Here is a 20496-nt window from a genome sequence, read left to right on the forward strand (position 1 = left end):
AATTACTCTAATATGTACATTTCTAGGAACATCATAAAATATTACTATAATCTATGATTTGATTCAAACCATGTAATTTAAAAAAGATATAATCCAACTTTTTTAGGACATATATATTTTGTTGTTGTAGTAAAGTGGGTTTTAGATATTAAAAACCCGTTTTCAAGCACCATCAAATTCTATTAATAGGACATTGTTAAAAATATTTGCTTTTAATTTTAATAAATCTATCCATTGTTTTGTTTTTGTTTTTTTTGTTTTTGTTCAAGATTGTGATCTAATATTGATGTGCATTAAAAAAGAGAAAGCATTATTTCAACAATCAGAAACTCGTTTTTATGAACTGTCAATTACCAATAGATGGTCAAATTTCAAGTAAATAGAAACATGGTTAGAAATATCAAACCTCCTTTCACACCAAACATATCTTGACATATTTGCGGAGATTATGACAAATGCAATATTGCACTAACCATGTCCCAATTTAGGAAAATAGTTTACCACTACAATTTCAACAAAATTTCTCCTTGTTGAAATTACAAAATTGCCTTCCATTATAAAAATCACCTTATTCAAAATCGCCATCTCAAAAACACAAACTCTGTAAAAAAAAAACTATACATCATGTTATAAAATCATCATACACAACGTTCCTATAAATTATTGGGGCCAAGAATAATATGTAAAATAAAAAAATAATATATATTGATTTATTTATATGCGGTGAAGTATGTGAGAAACTATTATTAAATATTATTAAATTAATAATTGTTAAAATATTTAATTATTCCATGTACGCTCACACACATAACGACCCCCCCAAATGACGTTTGGGGTTGCGGGTATAGGGGGGAAGTGGGCATGGGGTCCCTTAAGTCGGGACCCAAAGCCGAAACGGGGATAGGGGCGAGAGCGAAGTGGGCATGGCCCCAGCAGGTCGAGACCCAAGGCCGAGGCGGGGAAGGGATGGAGGGAGGAGGTCCATGACCGTGGTGATGGAGCTTTGTGCATTTGCGACGCCCTAGAGCTCGGCTCCGTCGCCGATGGATGGCTTCTCTTCTTCACATAGAGACACACACCACGGCGGTGCCGCAGCGGTGCGGGATTATTGATTAATTGATTGACACTTTCCCCCTCCTTGTCTCATTCAATTTCTCAATGGCCATGGCGATGTTGTTGCTGCGGGCGTTGGCTCGCCGAGAGGCGGAGAAGAGATTACCGTCTCTTCTCGCGAAACATGCCTCGCAGCTCGCGGCTCATAGCGACAAGAGGCGCGTGGAGGAAGCGGGCGCCATGGCGGAGCGATGCCTCTCCACCATCGCCAGGGAGGCGGAGGATCTCACGGGCAAGGGTTGGAGTGCGGTGGATGTGTTGTGGAGGCGCGGGTTTAGTAGCGGGATCGGGGAGGCGGGAGGAGGAGGGGGCGTCGCTGAGGCGGGGAAGAGTGGAGGAGGAGGAGAGGCGGATGTTGCTTTAGCGGAAGGGAATGTCGAGAAGCCGAAGAGAGTTGGGCGGCCGCGGAAATTAGGCGAGGATGGCGGTGCGAAACCTAGGAGGAAGCCGAGAGCGACGATGAAGAAGCTTGAGGCGGAAATTGCAGCCAATGAGGCTGCTAGTGGATCTGGGAGTCCGGTTGTGAAGTCCAGAGTGACGAAGAAAAGATCGGCAGCGGCGGAGTCCGTGGCTGTCAAGGATTCAGTGAATGCTGCCGTTTCTAGCTCTGATGTTTCTAATTTTGACACTGGTGTAGTGCCTCAATTTGGCGAAGGGTTCGGTAGTTTTGATAGTCAGGAAGAGATTAAAAATCGTGTTTCTAGTGAGTTGAATTTGGACACAGGTGAGAAAAGCTCCAATGCAATTTTGTCGTCCATTGTGGAAGATGGAGACTCGTTTGCGCGTAGTTCGAGTTCATCGGAAATTGCTGCGAGTCATTTAGAGAGAGAAGAGTTGAGTAGCCTTTTGCCCGCTTTGAAGGGAGCTCCGCAGAATGGAACGAGTCAGGAATCGAGGGACGGTCCTCCGCGCACAGCACCTAGATTCCCTAAGCTGGATCTTACTTCAAAGCAGCGCAGCAGCAGAGTGGAGCTGGACGGGGAAGAGAAGAGCAATGAAAGGGAATTAAAGGTCGAGGTCCCTCCTCAGTACAGTGATCCGCACAAAGTGTTCCAGATGCTGCTGCAGGCTAGACCGGGGGCCTACACTAGCGCAGAGAAAGCTCGACTCAGTTGGATTTTTCATCGATTTGCTGAATCAGGGTTAGTTTGTCAGTCGCTCTCGGGCTTGCATTACAATTGATGGGAGGTGGGTCGTTAACAGTACGATACGACAAGGAGAACGAACTTTTCTTGTGCTGATCTTCACAGCTCTAGCTGAACACTATTCAGTAGGGTTTTACGGTTTTGGCACATCGACATTTATTAACGAGTGTTACGCTTTCTTCAGCACTTTTATTCACTTACGTTACGCTCGTGTCTGTTTCCTTGAGAGCAGGTGGGTGTCGGACCAAGCATTGGCATTGTATATAAACTCGAAGTTTTTTCCAACAGCAGTCTCGCGCTTTCGGAAATTCTTTTCTAGCCGAGCGACGCCGGAGCTGAGAGGACTTCTGATACAAATGGGCCCCTCCAACGCTGCTCTCAAATTTCTCTTCCCAATTTTTGCAGAGTTCTGTATTTCAGAGTTTTCTGCTGAAATTAATCGATATCGAGAGCTCGTTAGTACAGCTGATCTCACCAAGCCGGATGCTTGGTATGGACCTCAACAAACATGCGTTTGACTATCGTGCTCCGTAGCTATCTTTTCGATATTGTTGATTGTGCTTACCTTATACTCCTTGAAAAGATGAGGGTTTAAGGACACAAACTAGTAGCATGCGGTTAATGCGGTTTATGTTTAGCATGCGGTTTTAGCAAGGTGGATGGGTTTGCAGGTACCCTTTTGCCCGGGCAATTAAGCGGAAGATTATTTATCATCAGGGTCCTACTAACAGCGGGAAGACATATATGGCTCTCAAGCGGTTCATGGAGGCGTCTAATGGAATTTACTGCAGTCCACTACGCCTTCTTGCTATGGAGGTCAGTTTTCCAAGCATATTTTATACGAGGCAGCTAGTGACACAATGCACTGGGGTATTGGCAATCTTTAGTTTGTCTTTTCAAAAAAAATCGTGCTGGAACATTAAGTAGGGTTTACATTTTAAAGCATTTTGACAGGTGTTTGATAAGGTCAACGCTGAAGGCATCTACTGCAATCTTCACACGGGACAAGAGAAGAAGGTTTTGCCTTTTGCAAATCATCTAGCATGCACTGTAGAGATGGCTTACCTGAGCAAGCAGTGGGAAGTTGCGGTAATTGATGAAGTTCAGGTACTGAAAGCGACTTCTTACAGCTTATTTGATACAGTTTTACACTTTACACGGTGAAACCACCCTAAAATCTTATTTATTTATGCTGAAAGTAACATTTTCAGTACTTGTAGTTACATGGCTGTACGTATGTTGTTTATGGATTAACTGTGCAGATAAGGGTCTTTAATCCTTATATTTCGTGAGTTCAGATGATGAGCGATGAGTACAGAGGTTGGGCATGGACACGAGCATTTCTAGGACTTCAGGCGGATGAGATTCACGTCTGTGGTGATCCAAGTGCCGTCCCTTTGTTGCGTAGCCTGTGTGTTGCAACCGGAGACGAATTGATTGAAAATGAGTACGAGCGATTCAAGCCTTTGAGATTGGACTCTGTAAGTACTTTCTCTGAATCTGTGAATAGCACATCACCATTGCCAGGTTTCATAATTATCAATATACTTTTGTCTATTCTTGCGTCAGTTTTTCTTGTTGTAGTTCTTGATCTAATTTTGAGCGATGCAACTAATGCTCCTTTATAAAATTAACTACGTCAGAAATGTTGTTGTTTAGACTCGCTAGTCAGTTCAGTTTTCACACAATTCATTTCTTTCTTTCATCTTTATTGCAGAAATCGCTCAATGGTGATTTTTCGAACGTTGAAGCCGGGGACTGCATAGTTGCTTTCTCTCGGAAGGATATCTTTGATGTGAAGGTTCGTATTTTCTGGACGTAATGTAAGGACAAGCATTTTGATTTTATGTGAAACATGGGAAAACCTGGACTTTTTGAAGAGGATTCAAGTAGAATGCTTATGCTGATTTCTATGCCCATCATTTTCCAGTATGCTTGTTTCCGCCTTATTGTCAACAGCAGTTACAAAAAACGAGTAGGTTACAGATGAGCTTGAAATCTTATTGTTGGGAAAATCCCTGAGGTCACATGCTTTTTAGTATTTTATGACAGTTCTTACTGACAAATTTCTATATTCTTGACTCACTGTCGGCAACAGCGGGAAGTGGAACTAGCAACAAACCAAAAGTGCTGTGTCGTCTACGGTGCCCTTCCACCTGAGACAAGGACTCAGCAGGCCAAGTTGTTCAATGACCCAAATAGTGGATATGACGTCCTTGTTGCAAGTGATGCTGTGGGCATGGGCCTGAATCTCAACATCAGAAGAGTCGTCTTCTATTCTCTAGACAAGTTTGATGGTGATGCAAAGAGGCCTATTCCAGCTCCTCAGGTGAAGCAAATTGCGGGGAGGGCGGGACGCCGAGGGAGTATATTTCCAGATGGTGTGACCACCGCTTTCTACTCGCAGGACATACCGTATCTGGAGCAATCGTTACAGCAGTCTTTTGAGCCCGCCACTGCGGCAGGTTTATTTCCTGTATATGAACAGGTTTGCAATTTCTTAGTCCAATTTGTTGGCTTTCAATATTAAATTTACTAGATATACAGAGTTTTAACATATTCATCTGGTTACCAGTTCAACAATGAGTGGTTTTAAATATGCTTTCTTTGAAGCCAACACAAAGCGATTCATGATCGTTTTAAATATGCTTATGTATTTACTACAGTTATTTGCATTGACATAATTATCGTGTCTCGACGTTTTGTTGCGTGATATTTGATTTGCAATTCATCTTTGTTTATATGACAGGTTGAGCTTTTTGCAAGTCAATTGCCGGAGATTTCATTTGCTCAATTGTTGGAGAGGTATGATCAATATGTACCACGCATAGATTACAAGATTACACATTGTTTTATGTATTTTCATCGGTTTTTCTTTGAGAGTACATGTATACTGCGGTGAATTTTGGCTCCTGCAATTCTGGAATGTTGTGTTTTCTGCGAATGTCCTTAAGATCTGCTCTCTGCTTGTAGATTTGCGGAGACATGTCGGTTGGATGGTTCATACTTCCTTTGCCGCTATGATAATTTGAAGGTAAGTGACATACTTTCTGGAACGTCTTGTATTGGTGTCGTCAGAATACGTTTCTAACATACGGAACGGAGTGTAACTTCGTTACGGCCCAAACGAAGTTTTTATGTCATACCGAACGCTGCTTTTTTCTTTTGATTAGTTTCCTTTAATCGTTTTATCCTATTTAGTTGCTTTCAACCTGGTTTTTTAAATAGGCAGATTTCGCTTGCAGAGGCTGGACTCTGGAACCTATTATGTCCAATGATTATTTAATTTCTTAATTCCGACTGACCTTTAAACCTTGCGTTTTGCCCCCTCGAGAATTTGTTGGGCTTATTATTTTCTGCAGACTATTTTTTTCTGGTGATCATAAAACTCATATTTTATCGTTGTCACGAATTGCAGAGAGTAGCTAGTGTACTTGACAAGGTGAAAGGACTGTCACTGGAAGATCGCTTCAACTTTTGTTTTACTCCTGTCAATGTCCGGGACCCGCAGTCTTTGGGCGCTTTGTATCGTTACGCATTGGCATTTAGTCAGAAGATACCTGTGGTTGTACAAATGGGTGCACCTCTCAACTCTGCTCGTGATGAGTTTGAACTTATGGACCTGGAAACTCGACATCAGGTGCTATCCATGTATTTGTGGCTAAGTCAGCATTTCCCAGAGGAGCTTTTTGTTCAAAAAGCCAAGGCTGCAGAGATGGCTACTCATATTGCTACTCTTTTAGGCCAATCCCTTGTGCAGTCTGCTGGACGGTGGCATGGCAGACAGAGGAAGGCGGGTCCGAAGAAATCTGGTCGTTCTCCAATGGCGAAGCCAGGCCTGAAATTCAAGCCTTCATACAATAACGAGAGACAATTGAAAAACGCGTACGCTGTCAGCTGAGTATGATGACATTTGAGGAATCAGCTACTTCATTTCTGCTCCCTTCTAATGGTGCTTCAGTCTTTCGACTAAGAATCTCCAGAGTGTAGCGAATTTAATTGGAGCAACTCATTGCAAGAGAGTCTACAGGCTCTTATGAGGGGGAAGAGCCATTAAAAAGGAATGGCGAGACTGCCGATCCATGGATACGGGGTTCACAATTCTGCTTCCTTTCAAAATTATTCTTGCAGGAAATTTACCGCTGAGAGTCGAGACTTTGCCGTGCCCTGAAGGAATAGGTGCTTTTCATAGCCTTAAAACACCTTGGAGCTGGCTTCAGGAAACATTTTGTGGGTTTAAAACTTGGCAAATCCTCCAGTTTCATTGGCAAAATTTTCCAGTTTAACTATTGGACGTGGGCTTAGTGCACTCCGTCTCTCAAAGGGGTTTATATGTAAACCCAGATCAAATTCTTCAATGAAAACCTCATTCCAACTGAAGTCCCCTTAGAAAAGGGTGAGATCACAGTCTAACTTTCTCTTTAATTCAAATGATTGAATGCAAATTGTTTTTGCTTCAGTTTCAACGTTATTTCAGCTTTGTTCCAGTTTCTGTTGGACAATAATTCAAATGTCCACGAACATCGCAATTCACTACATGTGAAGTGAGATTGTCAGTTTGAAGCCCTAAAAAATTTGAAGACTACCTTTCCAATGATTATTACCCTTCATATTAGAACCATTATCTATCTCTTGTCTTCCTGTGGTTGTATACAGGAAGAACGTAAATTTACAGAAGCCATTATTACATAATAACATACACGCATTGAACCACCAAAATCACTTACGATAAATAATAAAGAAAAAAAGCCCTGCTTGTGACGATGTTCTGTTGCCGTTATGGCCCTGTGAGCAAATTCTACGTTCTATTTTTATTTTGGATGAATACTTCCGAAGAGCATATTATATCTGATTTGAACAAAAGTAAATGAAATGTATGCATTTTGAAACATAGAATCTGATTCACAAATTTATTTCTAAGCCATGAGATTTAGGGTTTAGCTTTTGTCACAAATGATTCAAATATTATTTAATATTTGTATTTTTGTCACAAATGATTCATGAACTTAGGAGAAGAATTAATAAGAAAAAAAATAATCTTAGTATTATCTTTATATGTGTTGACACACTATCAATAGGTCTTGTAGTCCAATTAATTTATAACACTCAACAAAATCTACTAAAATGAACATGAGAATAAAGATTGACAATCAAACCATCAAAGAAACTTGCTAAAATAAGTATTTAGTTAAATAATTAGACATGGATTTTTAGAGAAGCTTTGTCACAAAAACTAACCTTATGATATTTAGTATAAGGTTCTAGGAATTATTACAAAAGTTAAGAAGGATCTTGTGGTTTGAATAACAATCATTATTTGGCAATAGATTTTTTTTTATGAATCTTCAAAATAGTTTAAGTAATAAAAACCAAGTTGATACAAATATTCAATAAGAACCTTTCAAATAAACTTAAGTATAACTTTGATAGTGAATTATTTTTGGATGTATAATCTTTAAAAAACAAAAAACTTTATATATATATATATATATATATATATATATATATATAATATTAAATGTTTCTTTAGTAAAGTTTAGAAAAAAATTCCTCTATAAGAAATAAGCTTATCATTAACTGTATTTGTGTTTTTTCAAGTAATTTTAAACTTAACATTTAATAGTATAGATAGTTTGTGTCAAGTATTTTTAGGTCACAAGAAAATAAAATAAGAAAACACTTAGAAATTATTAGAAATAATAACATATTGCAAAATAATAAGTTCACTAATTGTATAATATTCTGGTTTTAAAAAATGCATAACAAAAGAATTAAAAAATTAAGACTAAAAGAAATACAAAAAATTTTTAAATTAATATTTCAACTTTTATATTTTTATTTAATTAATTATGGTTAAAATTTTATAATTCATCATAATTCTACTCAACATCTATATATATATATATATATATGTATATATTTATATTTATTATAAATAATTTAATATGATTGTTGTAATTGTTGATAAGGTTAAGTAAGATTGTTATGTTGAGAGAACCAGTTGTTTTAAAAGGAAGAATAATGTAACTAAATATAAAAAAGCATTGATAGAGACATATAGATTATTACAATAATATTCATTAGATGGTTGATTAGAAGGATGTAGTAATGAGTCATGAAGAGTTGTTTGTTTGTATAAGAATTTTCATATACTTGTTTGGATTTACTGTTTGACTTTGTGAAATTGTTATTATTCTTAGAAGAATTTGGATTGAGATCTTAATTAGTAAATAGTATTTATGTAGTTCTGTTGCTAGGACTTTAATGTTGATGTATTTCTATTTGATTTCTTTGATTTTCTGAATCTTTTTGTCAATTCAGTTGTAAGAAAAAAAAAATTAAATATATCTAAATCTTATGGAAAAAAATAATAATTATAATCAATAAAATAATATATTTTAAATTTGTAAATAGACTAGTAACAATTACTAATGGTTTCTAGCCTCAATTATTGTTAAACACTGATATAAATCTTTTTGCTAAAGAATCCACCTATTTTTTTAATACAATATAATATATAATTGGTCAAAAATATGTTTTAATGGGATCTACATTGGAAATTAGTAAATCATATGCATATTTTAATTGAGTTTTAATAGACTTAGAAACAATATTTGAATAATTTATATATGTATATATATATATATATATATATATATATATATTTCCATACATATATATTAGCTAAAATGTTGTTGTCAATGTAATCATTGCAAGCAATTTCATGCCAATAAAAATATAAATATTTTCATTGCATCTCACATGTTTTAAAATTTTTATGTATGTAATTTTAAGTAACAAAAATTTCAAATAGAAATGTTCGTTACTTTTATAATGACTTTTATAAAAAAAAAAAGTCTATATGTTGCTTTCAATGAATCTACTATGATCTAATTAAGAATCATTGCCTCATGATTTGCTTGAGCTAAAATTTATAGCTTTGATATCTATGAACAATACACTAATATATTGTAAAACAAGACCACTTATTTCATTCCCTCTATTTATATGTACATGTTGAGGTACATATATATACTAATTTAGATAACACTACAAAAATAATTATCTAATAAATCAAGGTATGCATTAATTTTTTATTTTTCCTACATAAAATACTTAGATATTATGACCAAACATTTAATATTAAGGCAAACAATATTCTTTACCATTCTAACTCTTAGCCAAGCAAGATAAAAGGAGAAGATCCAATCATTATCTAAGTTTTATTGGTGAAAAAATGATAAAAATTACAGTTATAAACAAGAATTCAAAAATTGAACACTGGCAGAAATACTACTCTAATGCTCCCGACAAAAGCCCCCTTCAAGTCCAAGAGTTACATTTAGAATTATATAAACTTTTGTGCACCCTTACCTGAACAAAATCTATCCCTTCGGCAAGTTCTATTCACAATTATCTCAACACCACATTGATTTTATTCTCCAGTGTACAGATATCATAATTTAACCTACACTGATATGCATCACAACACGTACCATGCATATCAAACGAGACATATTCTTCACGTCACAGTTAAAAAATCATGCCAACACACTTCAAGGTTCAGCTTCCAACATCTCGTTGGCCGGCTTGCTCAAACCCTCAACATTATTTCTTTCCATTTTACTAAACTTCAGGTTACCGCTGCCAGTGCAATTCAATAGTCGCATGAAGAATTTATTCCACGTAAAAATGAACTACCAAACGTCTGAATGAACTACGAAACATAGAATGTAGAAAACCTTTTTTTTTTCATAACCGTTCCCAAATCAATGGTCGATAATAACCTCGAAACATTAAACCTCTCAAGAGTGAAGCAACTAGATCTACAAAATGATAGACAGGTAAGAAAGTCCCATCCCTTCATTTCCATCTCTAGGTGGCTGCGTTCAGGGACTTGATATACCTGCGCTCGTAGAGGCCAGTTACCTGATCTGCAACTGCCCACATGATGGCTTGGCCTGGAGGTATACGCATCAAACGAGGTAGCAAACCCTTCCACAATGCCAACAACCCTTCCTCAGCATATATACGAGTGATGGCATGCACCAATCCTCTGTATCTAACTTCACCAGTTGCATCTCGACTTTGTGCCATAAGACGTGTTTTGACTACATCAAATGGTCCTGTGGCCACAGGTCCAGCGAAACCTGCCAGAAATCCTGACACCATCGACTGCCATGGTAAGAGAGTGACACCATCCCCCTCGTATTTCTTCCACAGTAGCTGATCAACACCGTTCTTCACTGAAAACATTACAGCCTGGTTCGTTCCGTTCCGTAGAATGGTGGGAGCAACCCCTGCCCAGAGACCCCTCAACCCCTCTTCACGCACAATTGTCGTGGCACAGTGCACAGGCCCCTTATACTTCAGCAACTCTCGCCCCAATCCTCTCTGTTGTTGAAGCTTGATTTTCACAACCTGCAAAAGTAGACCTCCGTGTCAAATAGAATCGTGCAATTGACTTTCCAGTTTAGCAATTACACAGCTAGCAAAGATCAACGATACACACCCAGAAGATAGTCCATGAAGTAAGCTTACTATCGACGAGTTCAGATATAACCACAACTAGGTTACTGTGCTGGCCAGCAGAGAGTGAGTAAAAGGCATGTATGGTCGTAAAATACAAGACAAGGTATGTATCATAGGAGGACGACCCTCACCACGAGAAATTCGGCCTTAGAAAAAGATAGAGCCTCGAAGTACTCGAAGAATAGACACACTTCGTGACTATTCGAATTCGGACCCATGTTCGATCAGCTTTCAAATGAATTAAACTGGTGGATATCCACAAAAATTTAGGTGATACCACGAAAGTTCTAGCTCTAAGCAGACACAGGCAAACAACAGAACACCAAACAAGAACGCGATATGTAATTGGTGAAATTCTCGAAGAGGAAACCACACCATCCACTCCACGCGACGAGAATTCCTAAAAACCCTAATAACTCTGAAAACAGAGCAAGCTTCAAAAAAAAGAAAAAAAGTAAAAGAGAGAAGCAGTCACGAGACGGTGACACAAACCTCGAAAGGAGTGACGATCACAACAGCTTCCAAAACACCTGCACCGAAGCCAGCAGCCATACGGCCCGCGGCGCTAAGCTGGCCGGTCTTAGAATCCGCAAGCGCGGATTGGAAGAGGGCGTTGGAGCCCATCCGCAACGTGTACTTCAAGGTGAGATGCGTGGCGAAGGGGGTCAAGCCCTTCCATAGCGCGCGCGCCCCTTCACGCTCCACAATAGTAGACCCACAATGATAGATGCCTTTGTACTCGCGTCGGGGGTCGAGCTGCAGTCGCGTCTTGATCACATCAATCGGCTGTAAGCAGCAAGCCTCCACAAGGCCGCCCAGAGACCCGGACACGGCCTTGAAGTAAGGAGGGATGGCCACGGCATTGTCCGCCTTGTGAGAAGAGGAGGAGGAATTGCGCATGGATGCGGTCTCGGTTCGTCGCTCCCTACCCCCCAAAAAAGAGACACACTTCTCCGGAGGAGAAAATTCACGGCGCCGGCGAGAAACGAGCTAGCACATTCGGAACTAAAAGGTCAACAGACTACAAACAAAGCAACTACCAGACAGAATGCGAGGGAGATTCAAAGCGTGGGGAAGGGAGAAAGTTGCGAAGACGAGAAGCAACAGAAGAAGAAGTGGATGCAGTAGGAGAAGGAGAATGTTGTGGGTCACATCGATTTCTGAGTGAGGCCTGCCCTGCAGCTGCGGCGGTGCCAGCAGCAACAGCTTCGGTGGAAGGGCAGTACAACAGAAGACGATGAAGGAGAAGACATGGACGATGGCGAAGGGGTATGTTGAGACGTTCGAACCATTCTCTCCTGCCGACACAGAGATTCGATCTCAGGTTGTGTGAAGAAGCCCTCCCACCCCTTGACCGATGTGGATAGGAGCGTTGTAGGCGAGGCGGGGGGGGGGGGGGGGATTATTCCCTCGTTCACATGATTCCGAACAGATGCCAGCTAATTAAAAATACCTTGACCCCATCCTCCTGGAAAGAAACCGTCTTTGAAAGAAACGTCTGGGAAAACTATATCGAAAGGTCAGTGTTTCTTTTACTCGCCGTTGTGTGTCTTATATAAAGGGGGGACTTTTTGAGTTTTTGTTGCGTTTGGTTGCTGTGCTTTTCCTTTGTGATTACGTGTGATAATAGATGAACCATTAATATATATATATATATATATATATATATTTAAAAAATTATGTGTGCATCGTTTTAAAGATTGTTCTGATACTCCTCATGAAAAAGCCTTTTTTTTGGGGTACTCTTTCTATAACTGCATTTTTTTAAAAACAAGATTGGCTGTGTGTATACATGTGTATGTTTTGATCATGTCAATTTAACGTCGATAAATAAATGATGAGTTTTGTGTCAATGACACGTTTCTGTGTGTTGAAAGTGAAGGGGTGGTGGTTTTCTGTGCTGTATTTCATAATCCCGTGAGATGTTTCCCCAGTATTGTTGTATCGAAAGATTTGATCTTGTAAATAACATACATGGTTCAACATTTGAGGCTGCTGTCTGCATGTGTTGACACTTCAGACATCCCTTCGGCACGTGCAATACTATATATTGTCAGGCATACGTATTTCCCAAAACTGAAAGCAAAACACTTTAGTTGCACACATTACATTCAGCAGCATCTGCGACCCTTGTCAACGACGCACATGTATTAACAGAGTTAGCAGGTCACAGGTGACATTTATTGACCGAATTATTATCAATGATAGCAGGAGCAGTGTACTCTCCCGAAAAATTCACGAGGCATATTCAAAACTCTAAGTTGTATATGTTACTCTCACGGGCTATTGATTACCGTTTGAAATGGACCTCCACACTTGAAGTGTCCATATCTCACAAACATTTGAAGTACCAGGTAACATCTCTTCCTTAGTAGGTGTAGGATTTACAATCAGCTATTATGATGAGTTAAAACTCTCAGTGTACGTTTCAGATCTCTGCTAGGTAGCTAGCAACTATAACGACAGACTAACAATTCTGGGGTTCGTTACAAGCTATACATGGTCTCATGGCGAAGTATGGACCGCAGCAGCTATAATCAAGGACCTCGTCTAGAACTACCATGCTAGTCCACACTTGCTTGGAAAGAAAGAACTGATTACATAAATTGGCTTGATTTCGCCTCATTCATAGCAGCTGCAAGTGACAAAAAGCACAAAAACCAATGGAAAAGTACAGTTCCAAAGCAACAGATCAATTAAATGCTTACCACGCAGATCCTTCACTTGCCCTGATCCTAGTTTGTAAACAATATCGCATGTACGTAATTATCGACATTACTAAAAAGGTGTAAACCAGCTCTACTTGTAGGAAGTTGGATACTCAAGGAAATACAGCTACAGATAACCAGCCGAAATCATTTGTACCATGCCGCTAATTGTTTTTAATCCTTGGCTTTAAGGCCTCTCAAGACAACAATAACCATATGAAATCACGGTAAAAGTCTCTTTACCTTCAAAATCGGAATTGCTTCATTCAAATCCCATTAAAATAAATAAAATAAAATGAAAATCGACCAAAAACACGATTATCAGATACAGGAGTAGTAAATAAAATGCAGTGAAGATCACACAACATAAACTGCTATCCTCTTAAAAATATCCAAAATAGACAAAATTAGCTTCCTGTCAACTGGAAGAATGGATCCGTCAGTCCATACCTGAAAAAATGAAGGGAAAATACAATGATATCCTGGACATGAACAGTTAGATAGGAAGATTACAAGGCACAGCGAAAGACGCATTCAATCTTACAAACCATCGAGACTAGTCGAGGGTTCGGCCAGATTCATGATCTAAGTTTGGTAGAGACAAGATCCACAAGTAACAATTCATTCACAATGACAACTAGGATTACTCTGACTGTAACCGCAAGGTGAGTCCGGCACCAAAGTATATCTGCAATTCAGTGACATCACTGTTTAAAGCACCATAAAATATGGGGCATGGAAAGGTCGAACAGCACGTAAACAGCCACTTCATACTGGTGAAATTAGACTAACAATTTGGTAACGTCAAAAAAACTGCTATCCATCGTCTACAACAAACGAAATAATTTAAATCCTCGCAAACATTGAAGAGTACACAACAGTGAAAAAACAGACAGGGCTAGTCACCAAATAATACACAAGCGTTAAGGAGAATCCTGGATAATACCAACAAAAGTACAATTTGAGCTTAACCCATCTCAAAAATCACAACAAGGAAGCCAGTACCACGTTAAGCATCAACGTTAGTATCACACGAGAAACATGTGAATAACACGCAACTTATGAAATAACATCCATATGAACTTATAGTCAACAAGACAACCTAGTACTAAAGCTTGATTCACACTGAGCTCCTATCAATACTAAACGTCAGCCCTGCGATAGAAATCCCGTCAGCACAGCTGCCATCAGCATTCTCAACACTACATGTCACAAATCGCCGCAACCTACATCGTTATGCACTTGAAATAACAAGGCAGGTACCATAAAAATTTGCAGGAACTGGCATTCTATTAAAAATCTGCCCATACTCAGCATCAGTATTCCACAGGAACACCACGTTAGGATCCACGCCAAAGTACCGAGTTAGAACATCTCTGCACCAGGTCTTCAATATCTTCCTGTCATCAAAAGATTCTTGATTTTGCAGCACAAAATCGTCCACCTGCTTTGGTATGAACTTCGAGAAATTGAGGCACCTGCGTTGCTTCCAGTCTGGGACAGTTCAATCAAGTCCAACAACCTGATAAACAAGCTGTGTAGTACAATCTGCGATAATGTCACAAAGGCTGCCTCTTCTTGGTGGCTACAGAGAACAAGGGTCACGTAATTGTTGCATCTCTACACTACCTCCAGCATAGATTGGTTCCTATATCCTCGACATAAGCTCTCGCATGGATGGACGCCACTTCAATTCATAGAACGCCCCTCCATAAACCATCTATTTCACGATTGAAGGCGGTAAGTAAAGCAACGACCGCTAGCTCGTCAGAGTTTACCTTAACCGCAACCCAACCGCCTCCAGCATAACGTCCAATAATACGATACACGACAGCCATGTAAAGACCCGACACCCCAAGTTGTTTATATCAACCAAGACCTACCATTTTTGTTAGACTCAATCGTGGTATCAGCGCCCCATCTCTGACATAAACCTTTCATACTCTGACTCAACTGCATTGCTCTGTCCGCTTGAAACCGGAGTTACACCCACGTTCCCACCCCAACTGGAAGCAGCTGTGTCTCCACCAGATGACACAGAAGGTGGAGGGATAGGCGGAGCAGGTTTTGAAGGAGGGGGAGCATAGTAACCATGGTATTGAGTGGCAGCGCCGTAACCTCCTACTGCCATTCCTCCAACAGGCCCTGTATTACCTGGCCTTGGGCCCATTCCCCCTTGCCCACCTGGTGGCATACCGCCCATTCCAGGCCCATGAAGAGGCATCCCATGCACTCCAACATCCACACCGCCTGGCTGCCCCTGAGGACCACCCTGAGGGGGTGGTCCACCAGCGTAGCTATTGTATGGACCACCGTAGTGACCAGGAGGGGCACCATGATGACCTTGCCCTTGGGGAGGGGGACCGTAACCTTGGCTGATTGGAGGACCGTAAGAATTAGGACCAAGTGGGGGAGGACCATATGGATTGTACTGAGGCATAGGACCAGGTGAGGTAGCCCATGGAGGAGGGGTCATATGGCCACCTCCTGGAGGTCCTCGAGGAGGCCCACCACTTGGTAACTGAGGGGCATACCCACCCCCTCCCATAGGATCACCATTTTGAGGAGGCCCTCCATTTCCTCCACCCACACCTCTAGGAGGTGGCGCTGGTCCTGCCACTCTCACAGCAAGAACTCTACCTTCTAATCGGTAACCATTCCGGTGAGTCACTGCGGCAGTTGCAGATGAAGGATCAGAAAATTTCACGAACCCATAACCCTTGGAAGCACCAGTAAGACGGTCCCTGATAACCTTTGCGTGTTCCACAGCACCGAAAGGTGCAAATAGACGCGCTAGACCTTCATCGTCAACTGAGCTTGGCAAATATCCCACGTAGAGATTAGCATCGTCATCCTTGTTGAACTTGCCACCCCCACCTTTCGGTCCACCTTGATAAGTATTTCCAACACCTTGTGGTCCCCCCAAACTGGGAGGACCCATTGCATTCCCTCCACTGAAGCCTCCACCTGGAGGACCCCCTTGAACAGCACCAAGACCTGGTCCGCCCGGGCCACTCCGCCCTCCTCCTGAACCCATGGCAGCACCACCTGTTGTGCCTCCGGCCCATGGAAGGCTGGGACTTCCTTGAGGCCCAGGTAATGCCAAAGTGGGACCTGATTGACGAGCGGAGCCGACCTCCCCTCCGCCACCCCCAGTTCCAGCAGGTGAAACGCTTCCATCAGGACCACCGCCGCCAAGTTCAGCTAAGAAATTCTTGTATTCATCATCCATCTTATTCCCCTGCGCGGACCCTTTCAGCGGACAATCGATTGTTGGATGACCACCGTCTCCGCAAATGCGGCACGAAACATCACTTTTGAAAGTGGAGTGTCTAGCAGGGCAGGCATACTGTCTGTGCCCAGGCTCCCCACATAGCCGGCAATACTCATCATCCCTTATGGTTCCATTCAGGGCTGCAAGCTCCCGCAGCTGTGCTCGTTTGTGTTCATTTCGACCTTCCTCAACCGGCACCAATAACTTTTCAACCATACCTGCAGCCTTCTCTAAAGCATCCTCTGTGTCCGCTTCTACCAAAACGTGTAAGTCCTCATTCTCAGAAGGATCGGGCTTTAAGTCTCTCTTTTGAGCGGACCGCCCCTCTTTGACTGAACCCTTTCCCCGTATGACAATCTTAGCTCCCGTTTCTTTCTCCATCCGCTTCTGAGTATTGCCACGAGGGCCAATTACCAACCCGATGAAGTTGTACCCCGGATACTCTTTCACTGGTATGTAGAGCTTCTTATAATGTTTCAACGGCTTGTAATCTGCCGGAGGCTTGAAGGCAGGGTTCTTTTTAATCAGCATAGCAATCACTTCCTGTCTCTCACGTGTTAACTTTTCCCTGGCCCTGTATTCTCGCGTGTTAATCCTTATACCCATGTTGTCATAGATGGGCTCAGGAGAAGGAGAACGGTTGCCATCGCCAACGGGGTCGAGCACCATACCAGTTTGCAACTTACGGTTAATATCAAGAAGTTTAATATTGAGTGCTTGCAGTTCTGGATCGAGGTCAACTCCACCTGTAAGCTCCTTAACAAAATCAGGAAGCTGAATTTGACCAAGCAATGGAAGGTTTGGTTCTTCAGCAGCCCATCGAGACTTCCGTTTCTTGCCCCCTGACCCTTCGGCATCGTTTCCTTCTCCTTCACCTTCTTGAGGACCCCAGCGGCTTCTTCGCTTCTTACCAGAACTCCCATCTACACCTGCACTAGCATTTTGGTCACTATTACCATCGCTCCCTCCCTCTCCGTTAACCCCTCTTGCACCTCCATTTTCTCCTTCAACAGCATTATGGTTTTCCACAGGAGCTGCTCCATAATTGTAATGCTTGCACTCTTCATTGCTACTTATCCCTGTACCGAACTCACTAGCTCCATTGTTTTGACTATAGCCCGAACCTCCACGTCCAACCATGTCAATGTAGCCATCATAACCATTCGTGCCTCTTTCCCCACCGATACTTCCACCTGCTGCTTCAGACCCATTGGCCGAGTAATCCTGCGATTGATTTGATTGATGTTGGTCGTATGCTACTGATTGACCATAAGACTGTTGCTGCGACCATGGAGCTTGAGCTTCACCCTGACCATAGGTACGATAGCCCATTCCATGTCCATTGTGAGACTCGTAATCCCCAGAGGCATATTCATTGGGTGCGAAGGCATTCACTTCTTGCTGCTTCAGATGTTCAGCGGCTGCTTGATTCTCAAGCCCAGCCAAAAATGCATCGGCAGCAGCTGCCACATTACCCCTGTCCATTTTCACGCAAATACTCTTCCCAAAGACGACTATGAGTTGATAAATCTGGCGGCCGAAACTAACACCAAGTATGGTCGTGGAAGCATAGAGTAACGACAACGCAGTCAGCACAAAGTTAATCAGCCGCCCACAACCGCGCAGCCGTCCCCACACCAACTGTCAGGACCACGCCGTCACCTTACACTGTGGTAGGTCGCTCGTCACAGCAGGTAAGGAAGTCGCCCGCTAGTCCGCTTACCCTGACGATAGAAAACAAAAGTTTAGAAACGATAAGAAAATTTGAACAAACTCATCACACTACGACCACCCTCTCTCACTTCACCACTCACCCTAACGTTTCTAATCCCGCAAGTTGACACCCCAGCTCGGACGAACGACTTCGATAATAAAAAAACCATGACAAAATAAAAGAGAATCTGTCCCCAACAAAAACTATCGAGGAAAAAGGCGCGTGCAAGTGAGCAGGTATCCCAGGTGCTTGAGAGAAACTAGGAGAGCCTGGAAAGCCCTAACAATGCGGTGAAGAGACCAAAAGTCACAACATACTACAGGGGGGGGAAAAATTTAAAACTGAATTCAACAAACAGAATAAAACAATAAAACTCGACTTGATAACCAAAATCCTCGCAGAAGCGCAAGCTCCAGGTAATGTGAGGGTGAAGACATGAAAAAATAATGCGCCCATACCCTACAAATAGGCATCACCAGCAGGAGACGTTCGAACACGAACATCAGCAGCTTCCTACTTGTCGATGATTCCCCGATAAGCCTTCTCAAAGCGACACTAAAGGGAGGCTACCTCTCTCACGAGCTAGCAAAACCTACTCGCGACGCATTTAAGGACAAAGACCTCGATGGTGTGCACACGCCAGACATACACAACGCGATGTGAACTCTCATACTATACGATCCTATAACCTCCGCGCAGCTACACTGTCATCTCGGCCCTACGGAATAGAACAGAAACTCTAATCGAATATTGCCGCATCCCGCAAAACACACTAGAATCCTAAGAAGCCTTCCGACGGGCAAAGAACCAAACGCTCGCGAACTCCAACAAAAAACCGATGAGACAAAGAAAAGTAACGATAATCTAAAATACAAGGCCGATGAAGACGATAAAAGAAACTGTAATAACAGTAATAACAAATGTGCGTTACCTACGGAGCACGGCAGAGGACGGAAGAGGCAGCGGCACTGGCAAATGTCGTGAGCGACGAGTTCAAAAAACGGCAGCAGCAACAGGGAAGCTCCTTAGACAGGGGACGGTGGGGGGGGGGGAGAATGGTAGAGACGATGGCAGAAGAGTCTTGGCTCCAAAGCGTCCATACAAACCCTGCCCCATTGCGAACCCTCGGGAACCTGCGCTCTCGTGGTCATACGAGATCTTACCAACGCCGTCTATATCCATAGTGATGGGTCCCCGTCCTGTCGCTTTCTCTGACTCCCCTTGGATGAATGAAAGTGATAGTAACTTCCATCCATATTGTATCGTTCATCGCCTTACATTTAGGGTTATGCTTGAAACTGTTCGAGTTTTCATGGTTGTTGGTGGAAGTGGACATTTGACTAAGATTTTGTTGGTTTAAAAAATGTCTAAATTCGTAAATACATATTCATATATATATATATATATATATATCCACACACACACATACATATATATGCAATTTTAATTAATACAATGAGGAGTAATATTTTTTACAAAAATTTATCTAATATTGTGACCTGTTAATACTACTACCAAACCTATAGCAATTTTTATACCTCCCAGCAAAAATTATAGGTTATGAAGACACCAAATTATTCTCTGATCAATGCTTCACTTGTGGTATATTTTTCATCCAACTTTATTCAAGACTTCTTGCTTTTTAATATGATTGGGTATCTTGTGTCAAAACCACGTGAAAGTTTTGCTTGTAAAATGGGTTAAAATATTACAACGCCTTTAAATGACATCACTACCAAATCACATTTGATAGCGTCACCACATACTTGTTCATTTGCCTCAATGAATTGACATCTTCTCTAAATACTGTCATCACTACCAATTGAGCTCATTCTCCAAAACATAACGAAAGCTTCATACAATTTTTTATTTTCATTATCAAGATGTAATATAATACATCAATATTCCAAAATATGTCAGATTTTTTTAAAGCTATGCCATATTCATGTTTACAAAGCGTTTATTTATCTTACTAAACCAAACATGAAAAACTTATGTTTTCTTTAATTT

General features: G+C 41.4%; 3 protein-coding genes across 5 annotated transcripts; 1 reads left to right on the forward strand and 2 right to left on the reverse strand.

Moving 5' to 3' along the window:
• Nucleotides 1-1019: 1019 nt before the first annotated feature.
• LOC112288949 (DExH-box ATP-dependent RNA helicase DExH18, mitochondrial) lies at nucleotides 1020-6734 on the forward strand. The gene is made up of 10 exons (XM_024533732.3): nucleotides 1020-2255; nucleotides 2491-2748; nucleotides 2930-3074; nucleotides 3213-3365; nucleotides 3557-3739; nucleotides 3976-4059; nucleotides 4357-4746; nucleotides 5008-5063; nucleotides 5232-5292; nucleotides 5677-6734. Exons 1-10 carry the CDS (start codon nucleotides 1159-1161, stop codon nucleotides 6157-6159), a joined length of 2910 nt encoding a protein of 969 aa, XP_024389500.1. The 5' UTR covers nucleotides 1020-1158; the 3' UTR covers nucleotides 6160-6734.
• Nucleotides 6735-9909: 3175 nt separating this feature from the next.
• Nucleotides 9910-12099, reverse strand: LOC112288226 (mitochondrial succinate-fumarate transporter 1). The gene is made up of 2 exons (XM_024532211.3): nucleotides 11283-12099; nucleotides 9910-10679 (listed from the first exon to the last, which is right to left on the reverse strand). The coding sequence occupies exons 1-2, from the start codon at nucleotides 11688-11690 to the stop codon at nucleotides 10134-10136; spliced, it is 954 nt and encodes a 317-aa protein (XP_024387979.1). The 5' UTR covers nucleotides 11691-12099; the 3' UTR covers nucleotides 9910-10133.
• A 2408-nt stretch (nucleotides 12100-14507) lies between these two features.
• LOC112288362 (uncharacterized) lies at nucleotides 14508-19613 on the reverse strand. 3 transcript variants are annotated; one of them, XM_024532477.3, is made up of 2 exons: nucleotides 19418-19613; nucleotides 14508-18496 (listed from the first exon to the last, which is right to left on the reverse strand). In XM_024532477.3, exon 2 carries the CDS (start codon nucleotides 18255-18257, stop codon nucleotides 15408-15410), a length of 2850 nt encoding a protein of 949 aa, XP_024388245.1. In that variant the 5' UTR covers nucleotides 18258-18496; nucleotides 19418-19613; the 3' UTR covers nucleotides 14508-15407. The 3 variants fall into 3 exon arrangements, with proteins under 3 accessions (XP_024388245.1, XP_024388247.1, XP_024388246.1); XM_024532479.3 differs by having other exon boundaries at nucleotides 19422-19550; XM_024532478.3 differs by lacking the exon at nucleotides 19418-19613 and adding an exon at nucleotides 18945-19366.
• Between the last annotated feature and the right edge of the window lie 883 nt (nucleotides 19614-20496).

This window comes from Physcomitrium patens, chromosome 11 (assembly GCF_059467195.1).
Source record: "Physcomitrium patens ecotype Gransden chromosome 11, ASM5946719v1, whole genome shotgun sequence".
Classification (NCBI taxonomy): Eukaryota; Viridiplantae; Streptophyta; class Bryopsida; order Funariales; family Funariaceae; genus Physcomitrium; species Physcomitrium patens.

What these genes read in the sequence shown, in the direction of transcription:
- LOC112288949 (XM_024533732.3), top strand. Translation starts at nt 1,159, where the DNA reads ATGGCCATGGCGATGTTGTTGCTGCGGGCGTTGGCTCGCCGAGAGGCG. An exon ending in CTCACCAAGCCGGATGCTTG is followed by an intron (nt 2,749 to 2,929) that starts GTATGGACCTCA and finishes ATGGGTTTGCAG; the next exon opens with GTACCCTTTTGCCCGGGCAA. An exon ending in AGGATATCTTTGATGTGAAG is followed by an intron (nt 4,060 to 4,356) that starts GTTCGTATTTTC and finishes TGTCGGCAACAG; the next exon opens with CGGGAAGTGGAACTAGCAAC.
- LOC112288226 (XM_024532211.3), bottom strand. Translation starts at nt 11,690, where the DNA reads ATGCGCAATTCCTCCTCCTCTTCTCACAAGGCGGACAATGCCGTGGCC. An exon ending in TGATCGTCACTCCTTTCGAG is followed by an intron (nt 10,680 to 11,282) that starts GTTTGTGTCACC and finishes CTACTTTTGCAG; the next exon opens with GTTGTGAAAATCAAGCTTCA.
- LOC112288362 (XM_024532477.3), bottom strand. Translation starts at nt 18,257, where the DNA reads ATGGACAGGGGTAATGTGGCAGCTGCTGCCGATGCATTTTTGGCTGGG.